The sequence below is a fragment of the Canis aureus genome, chromosome 4, assembly GCF_053574225.1.
Source record: "Canis aureus isolate CA01 chromosome 4, VMU_Caureus_v.1.0, whole genome shotgun sequence".
NCBI classification, from domain to species: domain Eukaryota; kingdom Metazoa; phylum Chordata; class Mammalia; order Carnivora; family Canidae; genus Canis; species Canis aureus.
The window spans coordinates 41,515,224-41,531,815 of record NC_135614.1 but is presented as its reverse complement, the minus strand read 5'-3'; the positions used below and the strand labels follow the sequence as shown (position 1 = coordinate 41,531,815).

At 51.1% G+C, this 16,592-nt stretch overlaps 1 protein-coding gene and 1 long non-coding RNA gene across 3 annotated transcripts in view; one reads left to right on the top strand and one right to left on the bottom strand.

Annotated features, from left to right (window-relative positions):
- The window catches only part of LOC144312620 (uncharacterized), a 95,318-nt gene that overhangs the window by 16,181 nt on the left and 62,545 nt on the right, over nt 1-16,592 (bottom strand). Inside the window, exon 6 of one of the 2 annotated variants that reach the window (XR_013378133.1) lies at nt 11,652-12,532. The exons of the other annotated variant lie outside the window; for it this stretch is intronic. This is a non-coding gene — a long non-coding RNA (uncharacterized LOC144312620). Of the gene's footprint in view, nt 1-11,651; nt 12,533-16,592 lie in introns of those variants that run through there. 2 annotated transcript variants of the gene reach the window in all.
- The window catches only part of NEURL1B (neuralized E3 ubiquitin protein ligase 1B), a 39,937-nt gene continuing 37,605 nt past the window's right edge, over nt 14,261-16,592 (top strand). Inside the window, exon 1 of the mRNA XM_077895523.1 lies at nt 14,261-14,417. Within this exon, the coding sequence (XP_077751649.1) occupies nt 14,387-14,417 (31 nt within the window). The 5' untranslated portion in view covers nt 14,261-14,386. The remainder of the gene's footprint in view (nt 14,418-16,592) is intronic.

Sequence of the window (16,592 nt, the reverse complement as noted above, 5' to 3'; positions counted from 1 at the left end):
ATGGGCAGGACACTGAACTGCCTCCCAGATCCTGCCTTGCGGTCCCTTTGCCTGGTGTGCCCTGCCCGTCCCCCTGTCCCCCTGGCCACCTTCCTGCCTCCCTTACAGACCCCTCCGCAGAGAGGCCTTCCCAGACGGCCTGGCTGGAGAGGCCACTCCCACCGCCTGCTCATTTGTTTTCCCTCACTCCACGCATCACCCTGACATTATACTAGACATCTGGTTTCCTGTCTGTCTCGCCCACCAGACTGGACTTTCCTTGGGGCAGGGACCTCAGCTCCCTCTGAGTGTGTATGTGGGTGTCAGCGGGCAATGAGGCAGGGGGACAGTACTGAGCGTGTCCCACTCTCCTCTCCAAGGTGGGGACCTACCCGCCACCTTCACTTTTGGTGGAGGAGGGACAGGGGAAGCAAATTTATTCTGTGGAGCATGCAGAGTCCTCTCATCAATCTCCTGAGTTTGGTACCATCCCTAGGCCTATTTAGCAGACAAAGAACTAAGGCTCAGAGAAGTAAAGAACTTGCCTGAGGTCGCACAGCAGTGACAGATCTAGGATGCACACACAAGCCAGCTGACTCTGAAGTCCTGGCTATATTCTCTTTTGGGGAGTATTTGACACGAGGTACCAAGATGACCAGAATATGTAGCAAGCTGCCTACAGTGGAGACTAACAGAGAGAGCGGTCTCACTCTAATCTTTCTGCCACTTTTGGCACTCTTTAAAACTTGTATCTTTATCATAGCTACCATCTTTTGTATTGACAACATTCCGAAGAGAGATGTGAAGGATAAGGTGGCCCCCAGCAGTCTCCATCCCAGGCAGAGGGCTAGGAGGCAGAGTGGCTTCCACCTCCCTCCCTGCCCCCCAGCTGGGAGGACGAGGCAACGCTGCCCCGAGACTCTGGCAATGGTGGGGGAGGGGAGCTGGTGGCAGATGGGAGGGCAAGAGACCTTTTCAAGGCAGCTGCCGGAGGAAGGGGTTCTGCCTTTCAGGAGCTGTGGCCACACACAATGGGGGGCCGGGGATGCCCCTTTTCTTTGCTTTCTTCTTTTACACCTGCTCTACCACCTGTTCCTCAGAAGGCTCCCAGCTCTTTGCCTTTTCTTCCTGCCAGACCCACTGGCCTCTATTTCCCCAGTCCCTGGGCCTCTTCCTGCTCCCTTTTCCGGCCCCTACCCCGGGGGAACTCTTCAGGGCTCCCTGGCAGGCAAGATACCCACTCTCCTCGCCACCCCTGCAACCCCCCCCACTCCACCACTCCCCCCCACCCACCCCCCACCCCGCCATCCTTCCCAGCGTAGATTGGCTTCTAGGCCTTGCCTGAGCTCTTTATCCTCCCGAGGGTCCTTCTTGCCTCTCTCTACCTGCCAGTCCACTCAGAACACCTATGAAACCAGGGGTCTTCAAATTTGGGGCTCATGTGGCTCTTTAAAAAAATTTTTTTTGAAGATTTTATTTATCTATTCATGAGAGACACAGCGAGAGGCAGAGACACAGGCAGAGGGGGAAGCGGGCTCCCTGCGGGGAGCCCGAAGCGGGACTCAATCCCAGGACTCTGGGACCATGACCTGAGCCAAAGGCAGAGACTCAACCACTGAGCCACCCAGGTGCCCCTCACGTGGCTTTTACAAGAATTCTGAAAACTACATACAAGGCACAAACATTTTTAATTGGCATCTAAATGTTTTTATTGCAAATGTAAACAGTTGCAAAGGATGTAATTTCTAGCTCGCTGTACACTGAACAAGAGCTTTAAATAAAATTTCATCAAAACCTCGGAGCTGTAGATTCTGCTGATTCATTTTCCCAAAAGCTTCATCATGCAAACCAAATGGTGAAGCCAAACTTCTTAGACAAACCGTGAGGCGGGTCAGCCTGACTTCTTGTCAGAAGATTATAGGAGTTATTTTTATTTTATTTTTCCGATTTGTAAATGTGCTAATGTACCTGTGCACCCTCTGTTTTAAATTCTATTTCTATTCTAAGATGGATAAGGCAGGTGACTCCTGGATGAATAGAGGCTTTGGTGGCTTCTGTGTTTCTGACTACCACTACCTTGCTTCCCTGCCCCAGGGCTACTCCCTTAGGAGCTAGGCTCTTTCAAATTGCCTTCAGTGCCCTGCAAGGCTTTTTTTTTTTTTTTTTCTTTCAACCCTTTTATTGTAAAATATAACACAGGGAGAGAAAGCCTTGTGTGTGGCTAAAGCTCACGTTAAAACTAAAATACGCGGTTCAATAGTATATCCAAAAGCAAACACCCACATCAAGAAATAGAACATTTCTAGCCCTTCTGAAGCCCTGGGCCCATCCTAATTGGTATCCCTCCCTGCTGTTCAAAGGTGACCACTCCCCTGAATTTTAGGATGGTCATTCCTTGCTTTTCTACACAGGTTTATCACCTACGTGTTCCTGTGTTGGAATGTCATATGAATGGAGTCATATAGTAGGTATTCTCTGGTGCCTGGCTTCTTTCACAGAACATTATGTTGGTGAGCCATCCAGGCTGGTCTGTGCAGCTCTGCTTTGTTCATTCTCATCATTCATATTCATTCCAAAAATGAGTGTATCCCAATTTTTAAAAATATTTTATCTATTTTATTTATTAGAGAGAAAAAAACATGAGCCAGGGGAGTGGCAGAGGGAGCAGTGGACTCCCTGCTGAGCAGATCCCAGGAGCCCAGGAGGATGACCTGAACCTAAGGCTTAACCAACTGAGCCACCCAGGAGCCCCAAGCATATCCCAATTTTCTGATCCATCCTACTGTTGGTAGACATTTGGGTTGTTCTCAGTTTCGGACTGTGTTGAAGAAAACTGCTCTGAACAATCGCAGTCTTGAAGTTCATGTAAATACGTATTTCTTTGGGTGTTTATCTAAGAGAGGTTTGGCTGGATCATGGGACTAGATCTATGTTTACCTGAAAAGATGCTGCCAAATACTCTTCCAATAGCACACAGTATTCCCATCAGCATTGCCTGCTCCACATCCTTGCTACTTTCCTGGTACTGTCAAAATTTTTAATGTTAGCCAATCTGGCTGTAGTGCCATGTTGTCTTATTGTGACTTTAATTTCTCATTTCTTTGATTATTGATGAGATTCAGTACCATTTTATATATGTATTAGTCATCAAAACATTCTCGTCGTGAAGTGCCTGGTCTCTCCCATTTTTATATTGAGCTATGTTAGTCTTTTTCATATCAATTTGTAGTTGTGTTTATTCTGGAAACAAGTAAGTCCTTTGCTGGTATATGTGTGTGGTATATCTTTTCCCCCTCCGTACCTTCCTTTTTTATTGTCTGCTTAGGTCTTTTAAAAAGCCTTTAATGTAATTATTTTATCAATTCTTTTTTATGGTCAGCACTTTGTGTGTCTTGTTGAAGAATCTTTCTACCACTTTGAGGTCATAAAGACGTTCTCTTATGTTACTTTCTAGAAGTTTAACATTTTGCCTTTAACATTTAGATCTACAATCTCCCCCCAAATTGATGCTGTGAATAGTGTGAAATAGGAATCAGGATTTATTTCTGTTCTTTTTTTTAACTTTTTTTTAAAGATTTTTAACTTATTTATTCATAGAGACACAGAGAGAGAGAGAGAGAGAGAGGCAGAGACACAGGCAGAGGCAGAAGCAGGCTCCATGCAGAGAGCCAGACGCAGGACTCGATCCAGGGTCTCCAGGATCACACCCTGGGCTGCAGGCAGCGCTAAACCGCTGCGCCACGGGGCTGCCCTTATTTCTGTTCTATATAAATTTCCATTTGACCCAGCATTAGCCATTGAAAGGATCATCCTTTCCCTAGTGCTTGGCAATGTCATATAAGTCTGGCATCTCTCTTCAAGTCCATTGGTCTATTCAACTATGCTTGCAAAAAAAAAAAAAAAAAATACCACATTGTCTTGCCTACCAAGCTTTATAATAGTTACTGGAAGCAAATCCTCCCACTTTGCTCTTCTTTTTCAAAAAAAAAAAAAAAATAGCTATCCTTCACCCTTTGTGTTTGCACATAGATTTTACGATCAGTTTTCCAAGTTATACTCACACACACACATGTGCATATACCTGTGAAGATTGAGATTTGGGCTGTATGCCTTGAATCTATAAATCAGTTGGCAGAGAATGGAATTCTGTAACATATTGAGTCCTGTCCATGAATATATGTCCCTTCATTTAGTTTAGCCTTCTTGGATTCCTCTCAATAATGTTTTATAGTTTTCTGAGTATTTTTAGGTGAACCCATTTTTTAAAAACTGGAAGGGAGTGGAAGTGCAGACAACATTTGGATACGGCAAACCCATGAAGACAGCAATGTTCCCAGAACATTTGCTTTGTACCCCCAGCTGGCGTGGTATCACAAGTACTCGGAGCTGTGCCTGTGTCTGGGCCCTGCCCCATACCCACACCTTGTGCACACTCCGAAGCAGACCCAATACCAAGGCCTAGTGAATATGGATGGAGTGAACGCTACCTGTCACACGCCCCTCCTGCAGCGTTCAACTCATTGCTAGAAAATTGATAATCTGATCCGTGCCAACATGCCAAGAACAGATCAAGCAGTGTTTCAGCTCCGAGATAAAACTCTATTCCTGAAACGTAATTTATTGAATCCTCTCCTGTTATAGAAGCCTTGTATGTGCTCGTTAGAGAACATTTAGAAGTTGCCAGCAGGGAGACAAAAGGAAACACCACCACCCGTATTCCTATTACCCAAAGATAATCGCTGGTCATATTTTGATGCATTTCCTTTCATATTGTTTCTATACACATTTTGTGTTTGCTTATTTTGTTTTTACAAGCTTGACATCATTCTGAGTTTACGGTTCTGTGTCCAACCTTTCTTACCTAACGTTAAAACACCAGCCTTCTCTCCTGTGACTCTATAAATTCCTTGGAAACATCACAGCCAGGAGCTCTGTAAGGTTCCATCAGTGACACCTAGTTACTAAACACTACACTACGGTGGGAGATTGTGACTTTATGCTGGTGTACATAGCGTGTAGTTAACATCTCTGGGCATTTATTGCTTAGTCCTTATCTAGCTGGAATTCTATCCTCAGGATAGATTCTCAGAAATAGATTCCAGACTTGAAGAGTGTGAAAAGAAGCTTTTGAGGAGTTTAAGGCCTAGGAGTCAGAAGCTGCGACTGTGGCTACCTGGGGCATGTATTTCTTGAGGGCTAATGATTGCCAGACCCTGGGGTAAATGCCTCAGGCCTGTGAGCTCATTTATCCTCACAACCCTCTTAGGGAGGGTTTGTATCATTTACCTGCTTTTACAGGTACAGAACCTGAGGCAGTTCTCTATGTCACGCAGCCAGGCCAAGGTCAGAGCCAGCGAGCTGGCACCCAAGCTGGGGGCTACTGTTGGCTCTTGGAGACACTCAGGCCTCCTCTCATCGGCTCCTTCCTTTTAACTGAAGGAGCCTCTTCTTTCTGCGAGTGAGGAGTCAATGAGATGGAGGGACACAGCCTTAAGGACGGGCCCTAGTCCACCACGTCCAGCTATGTGACCTCTGCAAGTCTTTTCCTCCTCTGAGCTTATGTTTCTTCATCCATGAAACAGGCCAAAAGGCCATGACAGGGAAATGGCTCTGTGAACTGGAAAGTGCTCCGGGTTTCCACAGAGGGTTCATCTGCGTGAGCTCTGGGGCTGGAGGAGAAGACTCCCTCCCAGTCACCACCCCCACTGGCGCAGGACCCCAGCTTTTTCCACCTCACCTTGACTGACCAATTCTCTGGAACTGGCTGGGGTGCAATAGGCAATCCTTACTGGTGGCTCAGCAGGAGTGGCTGCTCACCCTGGGGTCCCCGGCGTCTGACACTAGGCCTGGCACAGAACAGGTGCCCCAGCAATGCTGGTGGGATGGAGTTATAAAGAGCCAGATTTCCCCCAGTGGTGGCAGAGCAAGCAGAGACTAGAAACTGTCAGGGAGAAGGTGGGAAAGAAGGCCATTCTCTTTTAACACTTCTGTGAGCATTACTGGCCCTCATTCATACAGGGTCCTTGTTTCCTAAGGGTTTAGGCTGTCACTGAGTCCTCAGTGCTCTGAGACATAAAGGCAAGTAAGACATAAATCACAGGGCAAGTAAGAAGGAAAATCAGGATTTGAACCCAGGTCTATGAGACCAAAGTCTGGACTGCTAGCCTGGCCCGTGCATCCGACTGTGGGGTTGAGTCACCTGTAGCTTGAATGTCATGGTCCCACTAGAATCTCATCTGATCCCCACGGCAGCCCCACAACTCTTAAATTTTGTCATGGCCATTTCACAGACAAGGACACTGAGATGTACCTGAGGCCCCCACAGCCCTGAACTGACCCTTGGCTTTCCAAGTCCCAATCAGTGCCCCAGCTCCTCTAGCCACCCAGCATAGGCGTCTCCCCTCAAGCTGCACAGGCAGTGATGAAGGACAGGAATCTCGGAGCATAAGCCAGGCCACCATGAGACGGTTCCAGCACATGCAGGGGTGGTGTCTTGGATCCCTAAATAGAAGCATAGTCCCTCAGCACAGTAAGCAGACAGAGGCCCCAGCCTTTCTCCTCCTGGGACAGTCGTGGTGGTTCCTGAAGCGGAAGAGCTTGCTCGGTGCCAGGCTTCATGCCAGGCTCTGAGGCAACAGAAGGGCCACCTGGCCTCGTTTACTTTTCCTATTAACCAGGGAGATAGACCCTGCCACCCTTCTCATTTTTCAGGGGAAGAAAGAGGCTCAGGGAAGGAAGCCTCTTGCCAGAGGCCACATGGCCAAGGAAGGGCAGGGGGTGGGGGTTGAACCCTGGCCAGCTAGCCCCAGGGCCCAGACCATACCCTGCTGCACCTGCTGTGGCCCCCTAGCTTCCATCCTTCCACACATCTTGTCCCACTGAGGTCTGCCTCCATTCTCTGGCCTTGTAATGCGTCACCAAGCTCCTGGCAAGGCCCTGAGAAATGTAGCCAAATCTTGCTTAATGCTACACAAGTGTTTTGGAGGAAAGGTGTGACATTATGCTGGATCTTATTCTAAACGTGTGGCTATTCTAACCTCTTAGACGAGGAAGTCGGGAAGACAAGGAGCCTGAGGCTCTGAGTGGGCATGTGACATGCTCAGGGACCTCTAGCTGGGCAGTAGCAGGCTGGACCTGCACCCAAACCAGGGGCCCCAAGTGGGACTCTCCCATCTGCAGCATCACCTGCCAGAGCTAGAGGAAGCATCGTGTCTGCCCCCCCATCCTGGAGCCTACCTGAACCCATCAGCAGTACAAGCAGTCCTGCCCTATGAACAAGCAGGACCCGGCACATTAAGGTGTGGTCTAGGACGACACGCATGTCCCAGCTGCCCACGACCCCAGTCTGTGTCAAATCCTTACCAACCTGGGATGCTCAGCTCACTCAGCGCTGGTGCCTCCGTGACCCCCCTGATGCTTGGGGCCAGCGCAGAGCTGGCTGAGGGCAATTGAGATAGCCAGAAGGACCACAGGATAACAGGCATCCCAGCATCTGGTGTACCAGGTGTGACCCACTCCCTGTTATCAACCCCAGGCTGGCACAGATCGTCTGGTCTCCTGCTCAGTCTCCCCAAACCTGGATTCTCTCACCCGGCCTGGAGGAGATGCCCTAAGACATGGAGACACTTCAGTGTTTAGGGCCAAGGGAGGTGGCTTTCCTCACTGGGCCCACCTGAGTCCCCTACTCCATTCCCCTCCTCTAGGAAAATGTGCCTCTTTGCTGAGCTGAGCAACTGACCAGGAACAACAATAATCAATAATGAATAATAATGGTGGCTTAATTTTATCATTTACCATGTGCAAGGCATCTAAGCATTTGACACGTAAGGATTTAATCCTCAAAGCAATTTTATAAGTCCATTATTATTAGTCATTATTATAATAGTTATTATTAGTACATTTTATGCCGGAGGAAAGTGAGGCACAGAGCAGTTGAGTAAGATGCTCGAGGTCACACCCCTGGATAAGAGGGCAGCTGGACAATGAACCCAGTACCCCGATTGCAGGGCCTGAACCCTTGGCCAATACCTCATGGCCTGTGAGTGAGACCCAGTTCCTGCCCCTGGGATTCGTCCATCCATTCATCTGCTAAATATTTATTGAGCGCCTGTTTGGTGCTAAGCACGTTCCAAATCTCACTGAAAGTTTATATCATCTATTAAGTAGGTATTATTACCATCCCCACTTTAGAAATCAGGTAACTGAGGTTAGAGAGGTTCCATAACCACAAAGACACACAGCCCACAAGATGGGAGGGTCAGTGGAAGTGAAGGACGCAGATGCCCAGCGGAAGCAGGCAGCAGAGGCCAGGAGGCGGTGGGCCTGCTGTGCCTGGCCAGGGCCTGCCTGCTTACAGCTGATCTCTCCATCTTACAGAGAAGGAGGTAAAGCTTCGGAGGGGTGAGATGACCTGCCTAGAGTCACCCAGCCAGGAAGAGGCAGAGCTAGGACTTGAACCCAGCCTGCTGTGACTCCATCTGGACCCTCTCTGCAATGGAAAGGGCTTGGGCAGAAAAGGGCTGCAACCAGCTTGTGGGCCTGCAGGGGTGAGTCGAGGAACGGAGTGGGAGAGCAGGGAGAAAGACGAGCACTTCCCAAGCTCACCTATCCTGACCATTTACTATATGGCAGGCCACCTTGATGACACATCTACTCTTCCAAATAACTTACGAAATACGGACTCCTATCACCTCCATTTTATAGATGCAGAAACAGACACAGAGAGAACATGAAACCTGTCCAAGGCTGCCCAGGTAGTAGGAGCCAAGCTGGCATCCGAACCTGGACTCTTAAGCCCTTCACAATCCATTATTCCAGTTTTTGTTTGAAAGGCCATGTTGGGTTCTCCACAGCTTCAGGGAGTCAGCAGGAGCGATGGGCTGGGCACTGGACTCTGAAAATGGATCAGCACAGGCCTGCCAGCAGGTCACTCTAGGTAGAAGAGGCTGGGCTCTGCAAACTCTCAGCTACCTGAGGGGCCAAGAGGAGGGGTGCATAGACCCTTAGGTCAGAGTGGGCTGGGTCCCCATCCTGGGTGTGAGGCCTGGGCCAATCACTTCACCTCGCTGAGCTTCCCAGCAGACCCCATAGAATGGAGATGAAGATTTCAAAAAGCAGCCATGGGGCACCTGGGAAGCTCAGCGGTTGAGCGTCTGCCTTCTGCTTAGGGCATGATTCCGGGGTCCCGGGATCGAGTTTCACACCAGGCTCCCCGGAGGGAGCCTGCTTCTGCCTCTGCCTGTGTCTCTGCCTCTCTTTCTGTGTCTCTCATCAATAAATAAAGTTAAAAAAAAAAAAAAGGAAAAAAAAAGCAACCAGTACAAGGACTGGGATGCAACAGTCCCTTACCCCTTAGCTCCCTTCCCAGCTCGTAGGGTCATCGTGAGGATGACACAAGTCGGTCTCATATGTTCAATCAGACCACTCTGCCTGTATGCTGGTGGCTAAACTACCTACGCTCTATGAGCTTTGGCTTCCCCTCCATAAGATGGGCATACTAACAGTACTACTGCCTAGGGCTGTTGTGAGCTTAATACATCTAAAGGATGTGGAACAGCTTCTGGCACTCAATAAATGGTAGCTATCATGGTGTCATAATTATCGCTGTACCTGCACAGTGAGTGCAAGTTATCAGGATCATAAATTAATTTCCCTTCAGCTCCTGCCTCAGGCTCCTGGGACATACCCCAAATGATCACATGTTTCAGCGTGTCTAAGCTCTGTCCCTGTGCTATGAGAAAGCTGAGTTCCAGGCACCTACGACCCCAGCCTCGAACAGAGCTGCCTCTGTTGGATCCCAGGAAATGGTCAGCCTTGACCTTCCCTGGTGGCTAGCGTGGGATCCATCCAGCAGAATGCTGCCCGTGCGTTTTTGGGCAAACTCGGAAGGAAGGTCCTGCCCATCAGCCTTCCCGTGCGCCAAGGAAGAGCTCCCCTTGGCACCAAGCGTGGGTCTGCAAGGGAACAGGCAAGGAAAGCCCTGGGATGAGTCTCTCCTCCCTTTCTGCCGTGGCTGCTCTAACACTCAGCGGATTCTGTTCCACACAGACATGACTGGTCCGCCCAGTGGCTTCTCTGCTCTGAGCCTGTTTCCTTCTCTGTAAAAACACAGGAGGGAGAACCCTCTGAGCTCTGTGCCTCCCGGTTGTGTGGGGGGGGCAGCCCTGCCCCCTGCTTGGGCCAGTCCCTCGGTGGCAAGGTGGGAACTGTGTCAGTAACCACGCCGCCCGCCCGTTAGACTGTGAGGAGGACCGCTCCTAGGGCACAGGCTGGTGCCCACTCCCCAGTAGGCACTTTGTAAACGGGAACTTTAAAAATGTCACTTTTGTGGGTGAAGACCTGCTGGGGCCAGAAATGGAGGGTTTGATAGGCAGAGTCTACTGAGAAGTAGAGCCTTCCTGGAGCAATTAAAAAAACCCAGCTTTGTGGTTTGATTGCAAACTGGATTGTGTGTTCTTGAGTGAGTTGTGGGGAGGAGTGGAGGCAAACACCCTTCAGTTCCCTGAAAGAAGGGGTCTTTTCACCCATACGCCCCACCCCCGGCTCAGTGCGTGCCCTTTTTATGAGGTGCACCTGACTGTCGGCTATTGCAAGGGGAAGGGCCTGCCCTGGCAGGCCCTGTGGGAACACTGCCAGCAAGCCTGGCCAGGGCCTTCCCTCTACCCATTGCCCTGGGAGGCTGTGCCAACACTGCAAAGTCAAGAGAGTCAGCCCCACCCAGGGGCCCCTGCAACCCAAGCATGGGTCCTGATGCTAACTAAGGGAGGGTAGCATAGTCTGTGAGGTTCTGGGTATGGTTAAGGGAAAGGGTCAGAGTGTGTGAAATTCAAAGCTGGGAGAGGTTGTGACCAGAGGCTGCTGCACAGATCCAAGGATGCTCCCCTACCCCTGCTTCTGTTTGCACACCTCCTATGACAGGGATCTCTCTCTCTCTCTCCCAAAGCCACCTTCTCCATCTTTGTGGACCAGCTTTGCCTTGCTTCTCAAGTAGGGTGCCCAAAGCCAAAGCATCTTCTCCCCGAATGGCCTAATCAGCATGCACTGGAGCAGCAAGCCCCTCCTTTGTTCTAGAGACTATAGTTCTGTTAATGCATCCTGATTTGATTTGTTTCTCCCACACATCTCACTATTGATCACACCAGAGTCCGGGCCACAATCAACTGATTCTCATTCCTTCACAACTCTTTCCTACCCCTTCCTCCCTCCCTCCCGTCCTTCTCTTCATCTGCCCTTCCTTTTTCCAGTTCAGAGCAATGCATCTCTGCAGTCGGTTTATTCAGAGGTGTATTGTGCATCTGTGCATATGCCAGTCCTGTTCTGAGCACTGGAGATTTAGAAATGAATACTACCTGTGTCCTGCCTGCAGGAGGCTTCCCATCTGCCAGTGGAGTGGATGGAAGGGTAACAGCACCTGCCCTAAGGGTACAAGTGAGGGACAGGACAAAGTGCAGAGGTGCCTCAGAGGGGTGAGCAGCTTCCGTACATGCATAAACATAAGGCAACCCAGATAAAGGTTAAGGGCAATCTGTATTCTCCTAATGAGAAGATGCACAAGGAAGTTGAATAATATAAACTTTAAAAGATGGAGAAAAAATAGACATCGACCTGCAATATTTATTTCTTTATCAAGACATACATATTTTAAATGACTTTTACATAAAACATTAATTCAAAAAGACTGCTTTTGTCCACTCTCAAACTTCAAGAAACTATTTGGTTCAAATTCTTTATGTGTGGCTTTGATGCCATTGTCCCCATCATCTGGTGTGTGTGCGCGCACACGGGGGTGGGGTGGGGGGGTATTTGCTTTTTTAGTTTTCCGCAGATCTTATTCATGAGGACCAAGATGCTAAAACTCCCTTTTAGATCCACATGTCAATTGGCCACTGGACAGGATACTGTGTCCCCTCCACAGGTGCCATCTGCATAATAACACTGTGGCAAGAGGCTTCATTTGCTGCAGATGCGCATTTGTGCTGTGCACAACACAGCCACTTACTCGGATGCTCTGAAAGTGACCAGTTAGAAGGTCTGTTTATACCACCCTCCTTTGCAGTCACCTTTTGTGACCCTCTCGGTTACAAATTCCCATTTGCACCATATTGCCTTACGTGAGAAAAATTTCCTTGGCTCCTTTTGTAATAATGCTGACCTCTATATGCATCCCAAACTCCTATGCATCAAGGGTGTTTTGAGCCCAGGTATTTTTCCCAAACAGGACTTGAGTCTAAAAATTAAGTAACTGAGAGAGCACCTGTAATATAAGAAATTTGTAACTCAAATACAAGGCAACCTTATGTTCAGACACATATGAGTCAGGTTGGGTGGGGTATAGAGAAGGCTTCCCAGAGGCGGAGGCTTTGAGCTGATCTTGAAGAATGAGAACCCTCCGGGATGGGTCAGCAATCGTAGGCAGAAGGCACTGGAGAAACAGAGCCGGGGGTTCTGTCCTCGATACCTCTTTCATTCACATAGCTCCAGGCCAGCTTTGCCTCTTACCAGCTGGGTGATCTTGGGCACCTCTTTTCCATTTCCAGAACCTCTATCTCCCTATCTGTGAAGTGGGGGTAATAACATATATTTCATAAAGGATACAAGAGCATGGAAAGCAGAGTTGGAAAAAAAAAAACTGGTTTAAAACTGGGTCTTCTCCAGTAAGTCATTGCACCTCCTGAGCCTCAGTGTTCCAATCTGCAAAATGGAACCCAGTGAAGGCAGGAACTAGCAGGCTTCACTTCCCCCTTGAGTTTGGTCTGGGTTCCTGTGCAGGAGAGCTGCTCTGAAAATACCTGGGGTGAATGAATGGATGGATGGATGAAGATTGCTTGTTACTCCCTCTGCCAGGAAGGCTCTCCCAGCTCCTACCGTGGCTGATTCTTGCTGTGTCATCAGATGGAGCTGGTGGGCCCCCAGGTTCTCCCTGAGGCCCCCAGACAAAGCTACCACAACACAGTTATTTATTTTGCTGGCTTTGATCATTATACTGTGTGATCTAAATTGCTTGTTATTTGGGGGCACGTGGGTGGTTCAGTCAGCTGAGCTTCCCACTCTTGATTTCAGCTCAGATCATGATCTCGGGGTTCTGAGATGGAGCCCTCAATCCGAGCCCCATGCTCAGTGGGGAGTCTGCTTGAGATTCTCTCCCTCTCCCTTTGCTCCCCCCCGCCCCCCCGCGCTCCCTCTCTCTCAAAATAAATTAAAAAATAGGGGACGGGGGAATCCCTGGGTGGCTCAGCAGATTGGCGCCCGCCTTTGGCCCAGGGGGCGATCCTGGGGTCCCGGGATCGAGTCCCGCGTCGGGCTCCCGGCCTGGAGCCTGCTTCTCCCTCTGCCTGTGTCTCTGCCTCTCTCTCTATGTCTATCATAAACAAATCAATCAATCAATCAATCAATCAATCAATCTTAAAAAAAAAAATAGAGGACGCCAGGGTGGGTCAGCGGTTGAGCGTCAGCCCAGGGCGTGATCCCGGGGTCCGGGGATCGAGTCCAACATGGGGCTCCCCACAGGGATCCTGCTTTTCCCTCTGCCTATGTCTCTGCCTCTGTCTGTTTCTCATGAATAAATAAACAAACCTTAAAAAAACGAAAACACCCAGACTCTAAAAATAAATAAAAATAAAATACTCAAATAAATAAGTTGCTTGTTATTTCTGTTTTCACCCCTTGCCTGCCTCGTCTGTATCTACAGTGTCCAGTACGGTGCCTGGTATGTGCTTAATAAATACTCTAATATGCTCCCTCCTCCCTACCTTTGGATACTGCCTAGGTTTCTATTTGTAGTAGAAACCTACGTCCCTCACCGGGTAGGAGGCAGACCGCACCCCCACCGGTCGCCGACTGGATTGCCCTCAAGCCCTAGCCCTGCCGCAGGTGACCTGCCTGCGTGTACATCCCCCAGCCCACCCCTGCACCCTGCGTAGGTGCCCCGCCTGGGAGAGGGCCTGGCACCCCCTGGGCCTGGTCCCAGGGCTGGAGTAAATGAGTGCAAGGCCTGGCGGCCGAGGGCACCCCGCTGCCGGCGCGTCTTCCTGCCGCGGGCGCGGGCGCGGCGGGAGCGGCGGGCGCGGCGGGCGCGGCGAGAGCGGGAGGCTCGGCGGTCCTGCTCCCGCCGCCCGGTCCAAACTTTCAAAAGATGCGGCGGCCGCCGCCCCGCCTCTCCCTGCGCGGCCGGAGGCGGCGGGAGGCGGCGGCGGAGGCGGAGCCGGCGGGCTCGGGCCGGTTGGCTCCGCCTCGTCCTCCCGCCGCCACCGCCTCCCTGCAGGCGCCCGCCCCAGCTGCCGCCCGCCGGCTCGCCCGTGCAGCCGCGATGCCCCGGAGCCCGGCCCTGGCCCGGGTCCCCCGCCCGCCGCCCTACTAGCCTCCGTGCACCCGGAGCGCGCCGCCGCCAACGCCGCGCCCCGACGCAGGGATGGGCAACACGGTGCACAGGACCCTGCCAGGTACGCCGGGGAGCCCCGCCCGGGAGGCGGGCGCTGGGGTCCTCCGGTGCCCAGGGGACCCGCCGGGTGACTTCCGGAGGGCCGCCTCACCCCCCTGGAGCCCTCGGCGCGCAGCGGGCTGCAGCCTTCCGTCGCCTCCTGGACCCCGGCTCCGCGCGCGCCCTCGCCTGGGCTTTGCGCTCCGGGAGGACGGGTACCGCGTCCTGGTTACCTTGGGGACCCCAGTCCTCGTTCTCCCTGCTTGGCCAGATGCGCCGAGGGGCCGCTGGGGCGATGCCGCTCGCCCCCTCGCCTTTGTTTCAGCCCGAGGGTGCTGAGGAGGGAGCCCGGGGCGTCCTGGGGTGGGGGTGACTGGAGTCGGGCTCCCCAGAGCTTCCGACGGCCAGAACCACCCGTGGTGCCGAGACTGCAGCTGCTGAAGGGGGGGCGCTTGCAGGGGTACCCCAATTTCCAGCCACCAGCGCCCCCGCGGCACATGCTGCCTTGGTTTGGCCATGTTCCCACGCGCACCCTGGCTGCGCCCCCCTCTGGTGTCCGCCCAACTGGGGGCTCTCTAGTCCCTCGGAGTCATCGCTGCAGAGTGCATCGCCCCCTAGTTAACCTCACCCTAGGATTTCGGGGGCCAGAGTAAGGGGATGGGGGTGGGGTAGGAGGGTGGGAGTGGGGGGCAGAGGAGGACTTACTACAGAATTACCTGCTAATTTTGGTAACCCATCACTGCGCTGGGGCTGTGTCCGGCACTTTATATACCCAGGGCGGCGTACAAAGCAGCTTTTTATTATAAAGATGTTTATCCCGATTTTACAAATGAAGAAATTGAGGCTCAGAGGAGAGAAATGACTTGCCCAAGGTCATACTGCTAATAGGGGGTGCGTGGGGTTGGGCCCCGCGACTGCCTGACCAGCCATCCCCCACTCTCCAAGTCTTTAGAAAAAGTCTTTATTTTGGCTTCAAGCAAGGCATTGGTAGCGTCTTTTGGGCAGAAAGTGAGAGGTGTGTGTATTTTTAAAGTACAAAGGCCCAGCTCAGTGTGGAAGCAAGTCGGCTGCCCGGCTGCTGGACAAATTTAGTGTGAGGTTTCAGGAGAGAGACAGATCACTGGTCTATGCTGTAACACTCCCATATAACGCCCTGCCCCAGGCATTATATAAAAAAATAGTTGTTTCTTCCCCTGAAGGGGATTGCAATGGATGATGCCATGCCCGGGATTCCCAAGGCTGGCCTATGAAAGAGGAGCCAACTCCTACTTCATAAGCTTTGGGGCAGCTTTAGGGCCACTGCATTCAAAACCCCCATATTCTCAGACAGGTGGAGTCACGAGCACAGGGTCATCAGCTAGTCAGAGGCATAGGTGGGATTTGAACCCAGGTCCGCCTACAGGGTGGTGGCCTCCACCTCCTATGAGCAGGGATATTGGCTGGATGGGGATGGACCCACCCAGTCCAGAGGTATCCAGGGATGTTGGCAAATAGGGCAGCAAATATTCTCCCAGCCACAGACACCTGACTGCAGCATGGGCCCCTTTGAACAATTTCTTAATTAAAAATATTTATGCTGTTCTAATAAAAAAAAAAAAAGAGCCATTCTGCCACCTGTGGGTCAGCCTTAGGGTGGGTGAAGGGACAGACACAGCCAGGCAGGCTAAAAATAGCTGGAGATTTATATATTCTGCATCCCACAGGGCTCTTGCTCTGTGGACTGGGCCACCCTGGGCTAGGGGTTGGAGGTTAAGGTTGTCACCCACTGCAGTAGCTAAGTGTGAAAAATTAAAACTCTCCCCTGGGGCCGAAGCTTGCCCTGAGTTTGAGGAAGGGGACAGAGCTGGAATTCCTGAGACACATCAAGTTGCTGTGCTGAGACTATGAAGGGCCATTGATTGTTTTCCAACCTGTGTGTAATCAGTTTCTCACACACATTGTGCCTTTTTTTACAACTCTGTGATCAGTATATGATGCTCCTCACACTTGGAATATCCTTCCTTGTCTAGTCCATTTCTTAAAATTCTGCTTGTCACCTCCTCCAGGAAGCCTTCCTTGACCATCCACACCAATCCCACCCTTTGTTATGGTACCTAGAGACCTTCTTAAGTCTCTGCTTGTTCATCTGATCACATTGCATTGTCGTCATCCCTCTCCACAACCTGCCTTGGGGCTGCCTGAGGACAGAAACCATGTC